This window comes from Cydia strobilella, chromosome 26, assembly GCF_947568885.1.
Source record: "Cydia strobilella chromosome 26, ilCydStro3.1, whole genome shotgun sequence".
NCBI lineage: Eukaryota > Metazoa > Arthropoda > Insecta > Lepidoptera > Tortricidae > Cydia > Cydia strobilella.
In genome coordinates this window covers 1,322,833-1,339,175 of record NC_086066.1, presented here as the reverse complement: position 1 = coordinate 1,339,175, position 16,343 = coordinate 1,322,833, and the positions used below count along the sequence as shown (strand labels likewise).

The window sequence follows — 16,343 nt, the reverse complement described above, 5'->3', positions numbered from 1 at the left end:
TCCAGACTAGGTACTACCGTCTAGTACCCTGGTGTCCTGCACACCACCTGGACGTGGGGGCGGTGCCCCCACGGGATCCTCCATATGCCTGCCCCCTAGATCCGGCCCTTATACTCCAACTCATAACCGACCGTACTACATGCCTGCCTGTGTGCTTCCGGTACACACTCAGGGAAGCCCCGGGCTTCCCAGTCCAATGTCGAGATTGGACTGCACCTTAGTGAAACTACGTTAACCAAGGACCGTTGGTTAACCCCTTGTTCCACTCCCATGTAGCTAGGATGTCGATTATATACGCATAAATAAGTGTATAAACACTCACCTGGGCAGGCTCTCGTTAGAGCGTGAAGGCGCACCGTGTACCGACTCAGTACACCCCGCGCCGTCCAACACCTCATGCACGTACCTCCATTTTTTCTCTACTGGCGCCATCGTGCTTTTCCCCGCCATGAGAACTGTCATTCTATCTGTCAGTGTTGCCACATGACAAAGTAGAACCTGGTTGATACCACTTACCAACTTACATCGCGCTTGGCGCTTGGCGCTTGGCGCGACAACAGATGAGCCCATGGTCGAGGGAGTGGCTGTGAAAGTTGAGCGTTTGCTGGATGATGTGTGTGTAAAAGACGAGCCCAGGTGCGAGGGTGCATCTATAAAAGCCGACTCTTCATGCTCAGATGTGTGTGTAAAAGACGAGTCCTTCGGCGTGAGCGCGGCGGCCGCAGCGGCGGAGCTGTACACCGACCACGCAGTCAAAGATGAGCTCGTGCTCGGTCCCGTGATAGTGGAGTGGCGCGTGCGCCACGCACCAACAGGTCAGTTGTGGGTTCTTTGATTAAACCTGTCGGTCCATTTCATCATAATAAGATTAAGCATGAACAATATATGATAACTTTTAGGTTTCCGTACCTCAAAAGGAAAAAACGGAACCCTTATAGGATCACTCGTGCGTCTGTCTGTCTGTCTGTCCGTCTGTCACAGCCTATTTTCTCCGAAACGGCTGGACCAATTAAGTAAAAATTTGGTATACATATGTAAGTTTATGACCTGAAAACGGACATGTAACGTAAACAAATGAATTTTAAACACGGGAAAACTTTTTTCAAACTATATCGTGTTACATATCAAAGGAAAGAGCTTATTATGAGAATATCAAATATTTTTTTTTTATAATTTTAGGATAAACAGTTTAGGAGTTATTCAAGAAAATAGGCAAAAAATGTCCATTTTTCTCCGAAACTACTGGGTCTAAAGTTTTGAAAAAAATACAGAAAATAGATCTTTACCTATAGATCACAGGAAAACCTATTAGAAATGTGCAGTCAAGCGTGAGTTGGACTTAATTACTTAGTTATTGATCCGACCCCTATGGGTTTTTTAAAGACATTTCACTCATGTTTCACATAAAATATACATTGTTTAAGTTGTGTAATGTACGGAACCCTTGGAACGCGAGTCCGACTCGTACTTGGCCAGTTTTTACGTTAGATGGGATATGGTATGGATAGAATTTTTATCATAGCAAAGTACTTAATACACATCCGTCTGGCCATCAAATCGCAAACCAAACTGGGTAGGGGAGGCCCAAGATCGAGAGAGGTGGAAAACTCTGGAAGAGGCCTACACTACCGCTCATAACTATTTATGCACTCATAATTTTTTCCATACAATTGTATATGTTGAATAAATTAGAAAATTGAACACTGGCCACTCAAATACTTAGTCTTAAGTTTCAATATTGCCACCAATAGAGGGCGCCACTTACTATGCGTTTGGTTTGTGTGAGCAAACTTGTATTTCTTGTAAGTGCATCGGTCTTATGTGAAATAAATCATTTCAAGGGAATTAACTTGTTTCTCTGGAACCAAAGCCCATAATCCAATAGTATACAATGATTGATGATTTTGCTGAACTGGCAAGACGGGTAAATAAAACATTTCATAAATATTTAGTTGCATATCCTTTGGCCTTCCTCACAGTAGCACATCGAGACGGCATAGAGTCCCCTAATTACCGTATATGATCATATTCTGCCATTCTGACTGAAGTCCTTGGAAGAAACCCCCAAAAGATTTTTTTAAACAAAACTGATAACAAGTTTACACTGCCACTCGCTGACAAGCTCGTAAAGTGTGTAATAAAGACTGTCACGATGCCGGACATGCGTAATCTGGTATATCTTTTTACCGAATGCACATATTTGAATTTCTTTTATTTTAATAATGTGTAATTATTGTACTTTATAATAAAAATACAATCATATTAAAATGTTTGGCTTCTGTAAGTTTTCGCCAAATATATTCCATCCTACCTTAAATTTTTTGTCCAGCATTTTTTGATAATCTTCACTCGCTTCGTACTACAATGCCACAATTGTATTTTTATTCTCATAAGCTGTTTTATGCTTATTAGAATGTCATCTTACCAAAAATATATTTTTGAAACTCTTTTTGAGGTAGTCAGGAAAACTTTCTACTCCAAGCACTGAAAGTTCTTATTATATGGGAAGCATTTTTTTGTCAAAAAGTCAAATTCAACAAAGTTAAAACACCTCAGAACTATCTCAAGCTGAACACAATCAGATAAATGTTAGGTATTGTAAAAAGAGAATGTATAATTTGCTATTAGCCACTTATATATTTACAGTATAGCGGGGGTCTTGCACAATCCGGAAGTGCTGGGTGTCTTGGGGCTAGTGGTGCCGCGCGCACTAGCTTACTAGCTAGAACACCGTTTGGTCTTATCTTATCTTAAGGTTTTAAGGGCCCCTTGCGGATACACTTCGACCCATAGTGATCTTCTGTGCAGTTACCCCTTAGGAAAAATATCAGCTATTCAAGAGCTTTTCCCACCATCTCCATGTGCCGGATGATGCAGCTCATGGGTAGAGTTTTGAATTCCTTTGGTTCCAGATAGCCTGTTCCAAAGTCCTTCATTCTTTGTCTGGCGAGGGTGTGACATTCACACATCAGGTGTTCTACTGTCACTTCCTCTTCGCCACACATACGACAATCGGTGTTCTCAGCGTGCCATTTTGGCCAGGATTCCCTTGACCCCGTAATGGCCAGTAAACACCCCGTTAATATTTGGAGTTGTTTTGCTAAGTTTCCAAAGCTTTTTGCTCCTACCGGAGTCTACCCCTTATTGAGAATAATAAGAATAAATTTTATTATCAATGAAACACATAACAGAGAATGTCAGGGGTCTCGGCACTAGGCTATGCCTGTATCGCGCTCGCACTGCACAAAAAAGTAGGTATTGAAAAAACAAACTTAAATGAAGTACTTGAAAGTAAGCAAAAGAAAAATAATACAATATTGAAAACTAAACTAAAATATTTTAGCTATAATATCTTCTGTCTCTGCATAAGAAAGTGAATGTAAAAATTTAAATAAGAGTATCTTGGCTTCTATAATGGTGCAGTCTTTAAGGTTACAATGTTTAAGCAAAGCGTTGTAAGTGGTCACTCGGATTCTTTCCCCGAAACGTTTCCCAAAGGCGGAACGGACTTCTGGAATTGGTAAGTTAAAAATGCGTTTTTTGATTAGAGAACTATAGCAAGAGGCAACGATTTTGAGAATGTATATGTGTGTAAAGAGATTTTCATTAAAAATAACTGACGTACCGTTAAGACCTTTTGACAGTTACAACCCTAGTACTTCAATGGATTTCGCTAGCAGTTTACGATCCCTGATGATGACACATGTTGAATTTTATAACAAAATCTAGTAAAATATATAGCAAATGAGCAATTTATCACAATAATGTGGATAATAAAATAATATATGGAAATAATACAAAAATACAGGACCTGAAAGTTTCAAAAATGTCAGTTTTTTTAACTTCCAAAAAGGGAAAAAGTAAGGGTACCATTCAATTCCTTACATTTTATTAGAAAAAAGATTGTAAAGCAACTATATAAATAAAAAAAAAAAAAAAGCCTTTTATTTCCAATTTACAATTGTTTTACATTAGAAGTTTTAGCGTATTGGTTAGTAAGTTTCTTATAGTTAGTAGTTAGTGTTAGGTTTATGTATTCTATTTACTATCTATTTATTTAATTTGGACCCCTCTTTGGGTGTAGGCCTCCTCCAATTCTCTCCATTTCTGCCTGTCTTCCGCTTTGTTTAGCCAGTCTTTCCCTGCAGTTTCTTTTATATCGTCCAGCCATCGTTTATATGGCTTTCCTACTTTCCTTTTGCCACTTGGGCCTTTCCATTTCGTTGCCAATATTGTCCATCTATGGTCTGTGTACCGTGCGATGTGTCCTGCCCACCGCCATTTTAATTTGAGGGCTTGAGTTAGTGCGTCTTGTAACTTTGTTTTTTCTCTTATAGATGTACTCTTTATTTTTTGTATCTTTTTTATGTTGAGCATGCTCCTCTCCATGGCTCTTTGGGTGGTTCTTATTTTATCTGTAAAAGTCCATGTTTGGCACCCATAGAGCAGGCTCGGTAGAAGGCATGTATCTGCCACTATCTTTTTTAGGTTTAAGCTGTATTTGCCTTTTAGGATTTCTTGCAGTGACCAGAATTTCCTCCAGGTTATGTTGGCTCTCCTTTCTACCTCTTCTTCGTTGTTTGTTGTTGTAAAGGACAGTTGCTTTCCTAGATATATATATTGGTCTACATAGTCTATGTTGTTGCCATTGATATTTATTTGTATTTGTTTGCTGTTTGTCATTATTTTGGTTTTATTTGTAAGCAACTATATACATAAACGCAATATTTCACCGACAAAACCCCACCGACCGACAACCGACCGACGCCTGCCTGCCTGCATCATAAAAAAAACCGCATTTTTACTTATTTTCCATACATTCAAGATGGGCTCTCAGTGAACTTGACGTCACGTTCACTTATCGTTTTGTTAGAAGCGTTTCGCGAGTGAAGTACGACTGTCAGACTTTGACTATCATTTCTGACTTTTGTATTGCTTGAATGCAAATGGGTCCCATATAGACATTGGATCCTAAAAACAAACCTGATCGATTGCTACCATTAATGAAAATTTGTCATCTAGCCTAATGTTTGAAGAATGTGATACATATTTAATGTAACAAAAAAAAACATTTTTGTTGCAGAGCAAACTCCTCGGCTGACACCAAGTGGTATACCCAAAATATACCAATGTGCCCGCTGTAAATATGCAACAGCTAGACAAGCACGGTTAATCAGGCATTTGAGAAAACATACTGATGCGAAACCATACAAGTGTGATCAGTGTAGTTATGCTAGTGCCCTAAAAGGAAATTTACAACGTCATATAAGAAATCACACTGGTGACAAGCCTTACAAATGTGACCAGTGTAGTTATGCTAGCACCGACAAAAGTCATTTGAAAGTTCATACAAGGACACACACTGGTGACAAGCCTTACAAATGTGACCAGTGTAGTTATGCTAGCAGCCATAAAAAATGTTTGAAGCTTCATCTAAGAAATCACACTGGCGACAAGCCTTACAAATGTGACCAGTGTAGTTATGCTAGCAGCCATAAACGTGCTTTGAAGGTCCATCTAAGAAAACACACTGACGACAAGCCTTACAAATGTGACCAGTGTAGTTATGCTAGCAGCAACAAATATAATTTGATAGTTCATGTAAGAAAACACACTGGCGACAAGCCTTACAAATGTGATCAGTGTAGTTATGCTAGCAGCTATAAACATCATTTGACAACTCATGTAAAGAGACACACTGAAGACAAGCCTAACAAATGTGACCAGTGTAGTTATGCTAGCACCGACAAAGGTCATTTGAAAGATCATACAAGGACACACACTGGTGACAGTCCTTTCAAATGTGACCAGTGTAGTTATGCTAGCAACCAAAAATGTGTTTTGAAGGTCCATCTAAGTAAACACACTGGCGACAAGCCTTACAAATGTGACCAGTGTAGTTATGCTAGCAGTAATAAACATGCTTTGAAGGTCCATCTAAGTAAACACACTGGCGACAAGCCTTACAAATGTGACCAGTGTAGTTATGCTAGCAGCCAAAAACGTGCTTTGAAGGTCCATCTAAGAAAACACACTGTCCGACAAGCCTTACAAATGTGACCAGTCTAGTTATGCATGTATCGCCAAAAGATATTTGAATGCTCATATAAGGAAACACACTGGTGAAAAGCCTTACAAATGTGACCAGTGTAGTTATGCTAGCCGCCATAAGCAAACTTTGAAGGTCCATCTATGAAAACACACTGACGACAAGCCTTACAAATGTGACCAGTGTAGTTATGCTAGCAGCAAAAAATATAATTTGATAGTTCATGTAAGAAATCACACTGGCAACAAGCCTTTCAAATGTGATCAGTGTAGTTATGCTAGCAGCTATAAACATAATTTGACAATTAATGTAAGGAGACACACTGAAGACAAGCCTTACAAATGTGACCAGTGTAGTTATGCTAGCACCGACAAAGGTCATTTGAAGGATCATACAAGGACACACACTGGTGACAAGCCTTACAAATGTGACCAGTGTAGTTATGCTAGCATCCAAAAACGTGCTTTGAAGGTCCATCTAAGAAAACACACTGTCGACAAGCCTTACAAATGTGACCAGTGTAGTTATGCTAGCAGCCAAAAAGGTTATTTGAAGCGTCATGTAAAAAACACAGTGGCGACAGGCCTTACAAATGTAACCAGTGTAGTTATGCTAGCAGCTAAAAAGGTTCTTTGAACTGTCATGTAAGAAAACACACCGGTGAAAAGCCTTACAAATGTGATCGGTGTAGTTATGCTACTACTTACAAAAAAGGTTTACTAATCCATAAAGATAAACATATTAATGACAAGACTACGGATTCAAAGAATTGTTTACTAGATTTTGAACGACAGCGTAAAGGTAAGAATCCTTATAATCTTATGTTCTATGCATGTCTCATATTGGTATTGATATACAAACCTGCTTTCCATCAGGATTATTTAGACATTACTTTTAGTCTCATAATTTTCTTGACATTTATTGGCCTTGTCTGTCTCAACCAAATTGGCTCGACATGAGGGTGTCATGTTATAAAATTGATTTGTAAAAAAATTACGTAGGTATAATTTGAACTATGTCGTACATCTGAAAGTGGTTCAAATATCACTATGATCAGTTGCTGACAGGGCAGGTTAGGTTTACCATATGTAGCAGCCAGCTAGCTGGTACACTAGAAGTTGCAGGTGGTCGGGTGATGAACAGCACGGTAAACAATAGTAGCAAATTACAGGAATTAAAGTAAAGTATAGCTAATAAATATTAAGTTGACTCTCGTTCTCAATGAATGAATGAATGAATGAAACCGTTTATTCACAATGAACATATGGTAACATAAGATCTTAATTTATATACATTGCTTCCCACTATACATTCAGTCAAGATAGACATGTGAAAATATTTGTCAGTGATATATATATGTCACTCAGTGTGATAAAATTTGAATTAAATACAATTACACGATTAATTACAATTTGGCGCAAGAGAGTCAAGAGTCTAAGATGCGTCTATATCGATGTCTTGCCTGTATGGTAGTTTTATAGGCTAGTGACGCCGCTCCTCCAGGCTAGTGCCGCCGCTCCTCCAGGCTAGTGACGCCGCGCACGACCACACTTACGCGCGGCGAGAGTCCGCGCCGTCTCCGGGGCCCAGTGCCGCTCCTCCAGGTTAGTGCCGCCGCTCCTCCAGTCTAGTGACGCCGCTCCTCCAGGCTAGTGACGCCGCTCTTCCAGGCTAGTGACGCCGCTCCTCCAGGCTAGTGCCGCCGCTCCTCCAGGTTAGTGACGCCGCTCACGACCACACTTACGCGCGACGAGAGTCCGCGCCGATGCCGGGGCCCAGTGCCGCTCACCTCAGACGCAAGGAGGATCTTCTCCGAGACCACGGGGTCAAGGCCGTCCTCGAAAAGTCGGAAGTAAATTTATAACTTATTTTACGCGATTAAGTCCCGTCGTTGTGAATAATAATAATAATAATTATTGTTGTTGTTTTTTAATTTGGTACATTAGTACCTAGTTTAATCATTAATCAGTGTAAAGTTAAGTTAGTACCCAGTGCAAATACTAACACTTAGTATTGTCCTCAGGCCTCGAAAGCGCCCACCGGGAGCGCTCGCACGAACAGAGCGAGGCCCGCAGCCTTGAGCTTGACGTCCTGAACACGGAGACATTGGAGACCAAGAGAACGACAGCCGAAGACTGCATCGTTATACACCGGGTTTTTGATGGCTTTCAGAAATAAGATAAGATAAGATTAATTGTATAACTGTGAACGAAGATGTTAACAATAATACAATAAAGAATTTGTGAGTTTATCCATCACGGACGTACAGTCGCCATCACACCGCCGATCTTATTTGTAGAGCCATAACAGCGTGTCACATATTTTTGCGGCCTTCGAAGAGTAACATATTATTGCAGGGGAATGTACAATATAATGAATACATGCACACACTATTATCACAATTGTCAAACTCTTTCATGCTATAGATACTATTCTGTTTTTTTATTCCGTACTTTCCGTAGACTAAAATGACATTTCATGTGGTACTAAGAAATGTCATGTCTTACACATGAAACGTCATTTTAGTCTACGGAATAAAAAACTTAGAAGCCATTGTTTTTAATGGTTTTAAATTAATTACTTTCGACAGACTTTTTCAACAGGCAACTTTCTAAAAACTTTTATTGCTGCAATGTAGGCACTTTTATCCATGTTTAATATTGACCTTTGGAAAACGATAGTTATATTCATGTTGCATGCGCAAGTTATCGTTATTTGAATAGGACTTGTCGAAAGTAACCGTGAGCGTCAGATGGCGCGTCGACCTCGGCGATTTCAACGAAATATTTATAAACATACTAGCTTTTGCCCGCGACTTCGTCTGCGTGGACTTAGTAACAGCAGCTAAAGTAAGTATAGTGCCTGGAAAAAATCTCATAGCAATCATTCATTTTGAGCATATTATGCACACAAATTAGCAGGCACTTCATTAATTATCTCAATTCCACCCCGCTTTTTACTTTCTTAAGGGGTGATTTTCGGGATAAAAACTATCCTATGTCCTTCTCAAGGACTCAACCTATCTCTATTCCAAATTTCATCTAAATCGATTCAGCGGTTTAAGCATGAAGAGGGAACACACAGACAGGAAGACAGACAGACAGACTTTCGCATTTATAATACTAACTTTTGCCCGCGGCTTCGTCTGCGCGGACTTACTAACAGCAGCTAAAGCAAGCATAGCGCCTGGAAAAAAATTCATAGCAATTATTCAATTTGAGCATATTATGCACACAAATTAGCAGACACTTTATTAATTATCTCAATTCCACCCCGCTTTTTACTTTCTTAAGGGATGATTTTCGGGATAAAAACTATCCTATGTCCTTCTCAGGGACTCAACCTATCTCTATGCCAAATTTCATCTAAATCGATTCAGCGGTTTAAGCGTGAAGAGGCAACACACAGACAGACAGACTTTCGCATTTATAATATTAGTATGGATATTGTACCTTCAGTGTACCTTTAATAAAAATCAGTGTACTTCTCTCTAAAACGAGGTATTTAACAAAATAGTCCACGAGCCATTCTGACGTCAGGATGGCGGGTGGACCTATGAAAGATTAGATTAGATGATTTATTTCATGAAAGACAATTACATTATAAGTTTGCATTAATGTCAAAAATATTAGAATTTCTATCATAATCGTCAAAAAAAAATGAAAATAACAGCAATACTAATGAAATAAAACTAACTTGCATTATACCGCACTAAAAGTATGCAGTTATATTGTACCTTTAGTGTACCTGTGTAAACTTTTATTAGAAATCAGTATATCTATCCCTAAAACGAGCTAGAGGCTTAACCCTTAAATGCATGATTTTTTGTATAACTTTTTAATAAATTGAAATAGATGTGTCATGTTGTATAGATTGAGGGAAAAATAAAGAAAAAAATCATAGTATTTAAAAAAACATATATAATTTACGATGCATATATACATCATTATGCATTTAAGGGTTAAAACAAGGTCCACTCGCCATTCTGACGTTAGGATGGCGGGTGATTTTTTGTTAAATATCTCGTTTTAGAGAAGTACACTGGTTTTTATTAATCACACAACATGGTTATGGTGGTTATTATTAAACATATTGTACACTGCGGGTACAATATGTTTATAAATATTTCGTTGACATCGCCGAGGTCCATCTGCCATCCTGACGCTCACAAGTAGCCGCCGAGCTTGGTTTTATGATCAGAAAAATGCAGCCATCGTGACACTATCCTACTAATCAGAGTGTAGGTGTAAGAAGTACTTTAGGTACCTTATTTTTTTTTTTCATTTATGACTACTCGTTAAGTTTAGCAAGGTGGATTCTGCCTATGTCGAGGTGTGTAGACTTTTGATTTGTGAGACTAGGTTCGGTTAAATTTGAACTTGTGGAAGGATAGGCTGGGAACCTACAACAAACAGACAAACACACAGATATTATGGACATCACAGACAAACAAATGACATGACACAATTCACATAGTACCAACATTAATGAAAAAGAGCGGAAGGCGGATGGCAGACTGTTATGGCAAGCAACATAGCGGATGAAATGGAGGAAAAAACGTAGAAATTAAATATAGAAATAGATAGAAAAGAAAAAGTTATAGTAAGCCGTGCAGTAAGAATAAAAGTTTGATATTGTGTTCCTGTACATACTTAATAAGAATAGAAGTTAGGGGCTGGTCCATTAGAGTGAGAAGTGAATAGAAATAAATAGGTCGAGGAATATTTGAAGGTAACACATCATACAGAGAGTATTTGAATCTCGGACAAGAGAAGAAAATGTGATCTACGGTGCCTTCGTCTAACCCACATTCGCCTTACCTTATTTTCAGCCGTAAAGATAGCAGACAGGTGGCAAATAATTATAAAGTGTGTAATTTGTTTTTTTTTTGTATTTATTTAAGAACTTCTATATTACCTTAAGCGTTTAATTGACTTTTTGTAGCTGATCAAGCAAATCTTGTCAGTAGAGAAAGGCGCGAAATTCAAATTTTCTATGGGGCGATATCCCTTCGCGCCTACATTTTTTAAATTTGCCGCCTGTTTCTACTGACAAGATTTGCTTGACCAACTATATTAAAACATTGACACAAAATTGGAACTGGTTTTTCTCCTAATTACACTGTACAGCGCCATCTCGTTTACCTGTCAAATTCGAAGCATGAAAATGTCTAAGGTTTTACGCATCTTATTCAATAAATGTATCTTAACTCTTAAGTGAAACGGAAAAAGACCCTTGTAAGTCGTAACCATCCGACGGCAGGATGGATGTAATAAGCCCTTAAAACTTTAACATAATAAATTTTTATTAGGTTAAAGCTTTATAGTCTGTCAAGCCATTTCTGCCAGTTAAAAAAGTGGCTAAATATTATAATATAAAGTGGTTATCGTCCCAGTGAAGATTTGAATCTCGCGCCTTTTTCATCTGACTAAAGTTATTTGTCAGACTATACTTCTTAAATAGTCTGACAAACCAAATTTGTCACTTAAAAATAGGAACACTAAACTCATCCCTTTCTTTTGGATGCTAGCGTTAGACAAAGACAATCTAATTTTTTAACTCCCTATGTTTGAAATGAGACAAGCCTTGGCCAATCCCACGTATCAATAGAGAATATTACTGCAATGTTCTGCCACCAGAGTGCAGCACTAGCCTTTTGTAGTAAACCATAGAGTAACATACACATACTGTACCTTTAACAGGATATTGACAAGTTTTCAGAGATAATATGACATTGATGCATCAAGGCGGTTTGTTTACAGATGACCTATCGGGAAACGCGAATCCAAAATTAGGCTATCTGCCTCTTTATCGCTCGAATATGCATGAATGACGGAGATGACGAAATTTCGATTGTCTTGTTTCGCGATAGACCCTCAGATTATGGTAGTGGCGCCCCCTGCGCAGTTTCTCGTAATATTCCCTATACTTGTAATCACTACGTCAAGGAAAGTATCCGAACGCACTTCGCAAGTTTGCAACATGGACAAAGTTAATAAAAGATGGCGTCTACGTAAATGTCAAAATTACTAAATTTATGAAATTTATTGATTAGAAACTCCTGTATTATATTAAATATTCATTTAATCATCTTACGCTCTTGTTTTGATCAAATCAAACTGGAACTGATAGTGTTAGCCATAAAATTATAAATGAGGATGAGGTGTAGAATCATGAAAATAAAAGTATCTTTAATTTAAAAAAAGTAAGATTCAAACCATACTGCTGTGATCTTATTAAACACATTGCAAATGTCTCTTGATCTCTAGGTAAGTGTAAAATTCACTGTGTATGTGTATATCAGTTAAACCACTGTAGATTTCTGTTGAAGACATAGTAGCTTATTGAAAGCGTTACAAATATGGGTCTGCCTTGCATTAAATATGGGTTGGCTGGAATTTTATGTTTGGCAAAATGTTCTTGTTAAACTCAAATTTCTGTACTTGAAAGCGCACCGCCAAATAATATTCAAAAATTTTATGGTTTTCAATATTTTTCTGACTATGAACCAGTGGGCTTTCAAGGGCAATAATTATGTTTTCCAAAAGGGTTCCGTCACCAAAAAAAATCGAGAGTGAATAGACATCTTTTAGGTAAGCATGATCCATCCTAGACTGCATCGGCACTTACCATCAGGTGAGATTGCGGTCAAATGCTTGCCTTTTTGGGAACCGCTGCTTTGACCATATCTAGAGCCGGCGGGGCAGCAGCATCGGCTTAAACCTTAAAGCGCCGCAAATATGCTGGTCTTACAAACAATCACATATTTGCGGCGTTCGCGGTAGAGGCCGTGGAGTCGTGACGCTCATAATCTTTTTCAGGGCCTAAAAAAAGACTGATTTAAGCTACGGGTGACCCTAGGGCTGGCTCATTCCTAGGCCAAAGAATAGGCATAGCTATTCAGCGTGGGAATGTAGCCAGCCTTGTGGACACCCTTCCGCAGGGGACAGATTTAGGGGAGTTAATTAGGTGGGTAGGTTTTATTTATTTATTTATTTTATTAGTTTTAATTTACATAGTTTATACTTAATTTTAATAATAGTTTATTAGTCTTATTATTGTATTTATACCTTAATCTAATAAATGACAGTTATATCTAAATAAACCAAGCAAAAGACAGAGAAAACTGGATAAAACTGGAGGAGGCCTATACCCAGACAGGGGTTCCTATCCAAAAAAATGATAATGAAACAAATAAACAGTAAAGCAAATAACCTGAGATGGGAAACGAAATGGCTTAATAATAATAATAATAATATCTAAATAAATATTTAAAAAGAAACAAGAGATTGATTATTTTTCTGCGAGCGTTACTCCAAATTTTTAAATTAAAGGAAAAATGCCACCCTTAAGGTGTTGAGGGAAGGGATGGAAAAATTCGCACACATCTGGTAGGCCTCCGTGGCTCAGTTGGCAGAAGCGATTGGACCGGTGTTCCAATAGTCGCAGGTTCAAGTCCAGCCGGAGGTGTACATTTTTCCTTTAATTTAATGATTGATACCCACAAAAAAATGTACCTAGCTATACTTCTTGTACCTACACAGTTTGAACAATAAATGTTTCTGATTTCTGATTGATTATCTTGAAAACCACGAAACTTCTAATAGAATAAGTCTGTTTCTGGACCAGCCTAAGGTGCCCTGTCGGCAGTTAGGGGTTGTCTTTTAATTCCTCAGTCCAGTCCAGTCCAAAGTCCTAAACATTCTACATAAGAAACAATACAAAAAATTATGTTATAGTGTACTCATATTGTATAAAATATTTAGACGTGGACGGGTTAAGGAGCATGAACACGTCACTAGAATCAAAATGTATAATAATTGAGCTTGATGAGGTGCATATAAAAGAGGAGGTTAAGGAGGAATTTGAAAATGAGACCTGTCATGTGGCAGAGATGGTACATGTCAGAGAGCAAGCAAGGGAGGCCCGTGAGGATGAGAATATTTACAGCACTTGCGGTAAAAATGGGACTGAATTGTTATGTATAAAGGAGGAGGCAGATGAAGAGATCCACAGTATATGTATAGAGATTGAGGAGGTTCCTTTAAAAGAGGAGGCTAAGGAGGCATGTGAGGATGAGATTTTCAATGCATATATAAAAAAGAGGTCGCATGTCGAAGAGGTCAATGAAGAGGTTCAAGGCATATGTATTAAGGTGGCCCAGAAGGTTACTATTAACGAGGAGGGATGGGAAAAGGAGTCTGTCAATGTAAAGGAAATTCAAGAGGCAATATATATGAAAACTGAGGAAGACAACCCTGGCTTATACTACCTGTATGCAGATCAAGTCAAGGAGGAGTCGCTACATTGGCCTCATGTGGTGCCAAGTCAAGGTCAGTTTTAAATTAAATTAAAATTATTTATTTGGTAGCATACAATGTTTCGATAATTGGGCTAGTATCTCTTTTTAAGTATTGTAAATACTTGTATTAAGAGAATACCGCTCTTCCACTATAGGTAAGTTACAGATTTTTACATTAGTTGTAGTTACGCTAAAAATTTACAATTAAAAATTAGTTTGCCACTTGTGTTGTAATATTTTAGAACAAAAGGGATCGTATTTTTGCCATATGAAAATAATATGAGTATCCAAGCACTCATATTATTTTCATACAAATTAACTGGAATTAAATATGAAATAAAACTATGAAAACTGATTATATCGCGTATATTGAATTTATAATACATCCCCACGTTTCGAACTCTTTACAGCGTTCGTGGTCAACGGGTAACCCGTGGTCAAAGGGGCATAGTTGTGGTTGATAACTTGATATACAAAAAATTGTGTCAAAATATTTTCAATAATGCTAATATCCAGAGAGGAGAATGAGGACTACGTTAGTATTAAAAGGCGATTTCGCGCGGGTCCTCCACTTTCTTCTTAACGTATTTGAGAAGTTTCCTAGAATATTTACCTAAGTAAATGATTTTTGCATGCTTAATTTACTCTAAAGCAACCTTATGTGATGTTACAGACAACAGAGTCGAGTCTCGTATCAGGGGCTGGGCTTGCTCGGTCAGTTTGGAGCGCATGCTGGTGGACGTGGAGCGGCGCACCTGCCGGGTCGGGCGCCGCACATACAAGCTGCACGCCACCGAGCCCTCACAACACATCTTTAACAGCACCTCAAGCAACTTCACTCAGTATCAATGTAAACATTGTAACAAAGAATTTGCAAATAAGTCTGCTTTAGCAAAACATGAACATATACACTCAACATCAGCACCTGAAAAGACTATGAAGCTATACAATTGTAGTCATTGTAGTTACACGACTAAGAGCAAAGGCAATCTACGCTGTCACAAGAAACTACACACAGGTGACAAACCATTTAAATGTAACCACTGTGATTTCAAATGCGTCACTAACTCTAAACTGAAAAGTCATTTAAGGATTCATACTGGTGAAAAGCCTTTCAAATGCAGCTACTGCGATTACATGTCTTCTCATACAACTAACTTACGACAGCACGAGAAGACACACAAAAGGGAGGAACCTTTTCAGTGCAGCCACTGTCAATTAAAGTTTGCTCGGAAAGATCATTTACGAAATCATCAGTTGGTACACACCAATGAAAGGTCGTTTAAATGTGACAATTGCGATTACAAGGCTAAACGGAAAGCAGATTTAGGAATCCACCAAAGGGTACACACAGGCGAAAAGCCATTTAAGTGCCGTCACTGCAACAATGTGTTTGCATATAAGAAAAACCTAAAGATTCATCTGAAAAGTAAACATTCCGACGAGCAGCTCGGAACCTCAGTGAAGCTATTTTTGTAATACAGATTGAATATGTAATCTCATGACACACACACACACACACACACGCACACACACACACACACACACACACACACACACACACACACACACACACACATACAGGTATAATAGGAAGTCCCAACCTTGTAATGTAACATTTTATTAATGTAATAAAAAAATTTCATTTTCATGACCTGCAATCTAAGATAGTTTATTTATTACTATATTTTATATTCAATTATACATACCACTTTCGGACTAGTCGAACACGTGATATAATTACATAAAAAAAGAAATGCGGTAACAGTTAACAACATATAAAAATATCACATTATCACAATGAAACAAAGGTATTATTAGGGAGTATTACTGCAGTGCTCTGCCGCCAGAGTGCAGCACTAGCATACACCGCAAACCGTGATTTAACTTATATATACTATGCCGTAAACAGTTTTTTGAAAAGTTTTTACCGATTATTTGTTACGAATAAATATGACATTGATGTATCAAGGTTTCTTTACTGTTTGTGGT

At 38.2% G+C, this 16,343-nt stretch overlaps 2 protein-coding genes across 2 annotated transcripts; both read left to right on the top strand.

Annotated features, from left to right (window-relative positions):
* Window positions 1-568: 568 nt before the first annotated feature.
* On the top strand, window positions 569-6,293 carry LOC134753022 (zinc finger protein 431-like). Its single transcript, XM_063688783.1, has 2 exons — window positions 569-815; window positions 5,084-6,293. Exons 1-2 carry the CDS (start codon window positions 569-571, stop codon window positions 6,058-6,060), a joined length of 1,224 nt encoding a protein of 407 aa, XP_063544853.1. The 3' UTR covers window positions 6,061-6,293.
* LOC134753021 (zinc finger protein 84-like) lies at window positions 6,200-15,868 on the top strand (the record flags this gene model as incomplete). Its single annotated transcript, XM_063688782.1, has 7 exons — window positions 6,200-6,610; window positions 7,117-7,121; window positions 7,553-7,653; window positions 8,073-8,203; window positions 10,994-11,010; window positions 13,763-14,382; window positions 15,025-15,868. Coding segments are annotated over 7 exons (2,091 nt in total), but the record flags the coding sequence as incomplete, so codon positions are not given.
* Between the last annotated feature and the right edge of the window lie 475 nt (window positions 15,869-16,343).

Coding starts and splice junctions, on each gene's coding strand:
- LOC134753022 (XM_063688783.1), top strand. CDS start 569: ATGGTCGAGGGAGTGGCTGTGAAAGTTGAGCGTTTGCTGGATGATGTG. Junction 816..5,083: donor CGTGCGCCACGCACCAACAG/GTCAGTTGTGGG, acceptor TTTTTGTTGCAG/AGCAAACTCCTCGGCTGACA.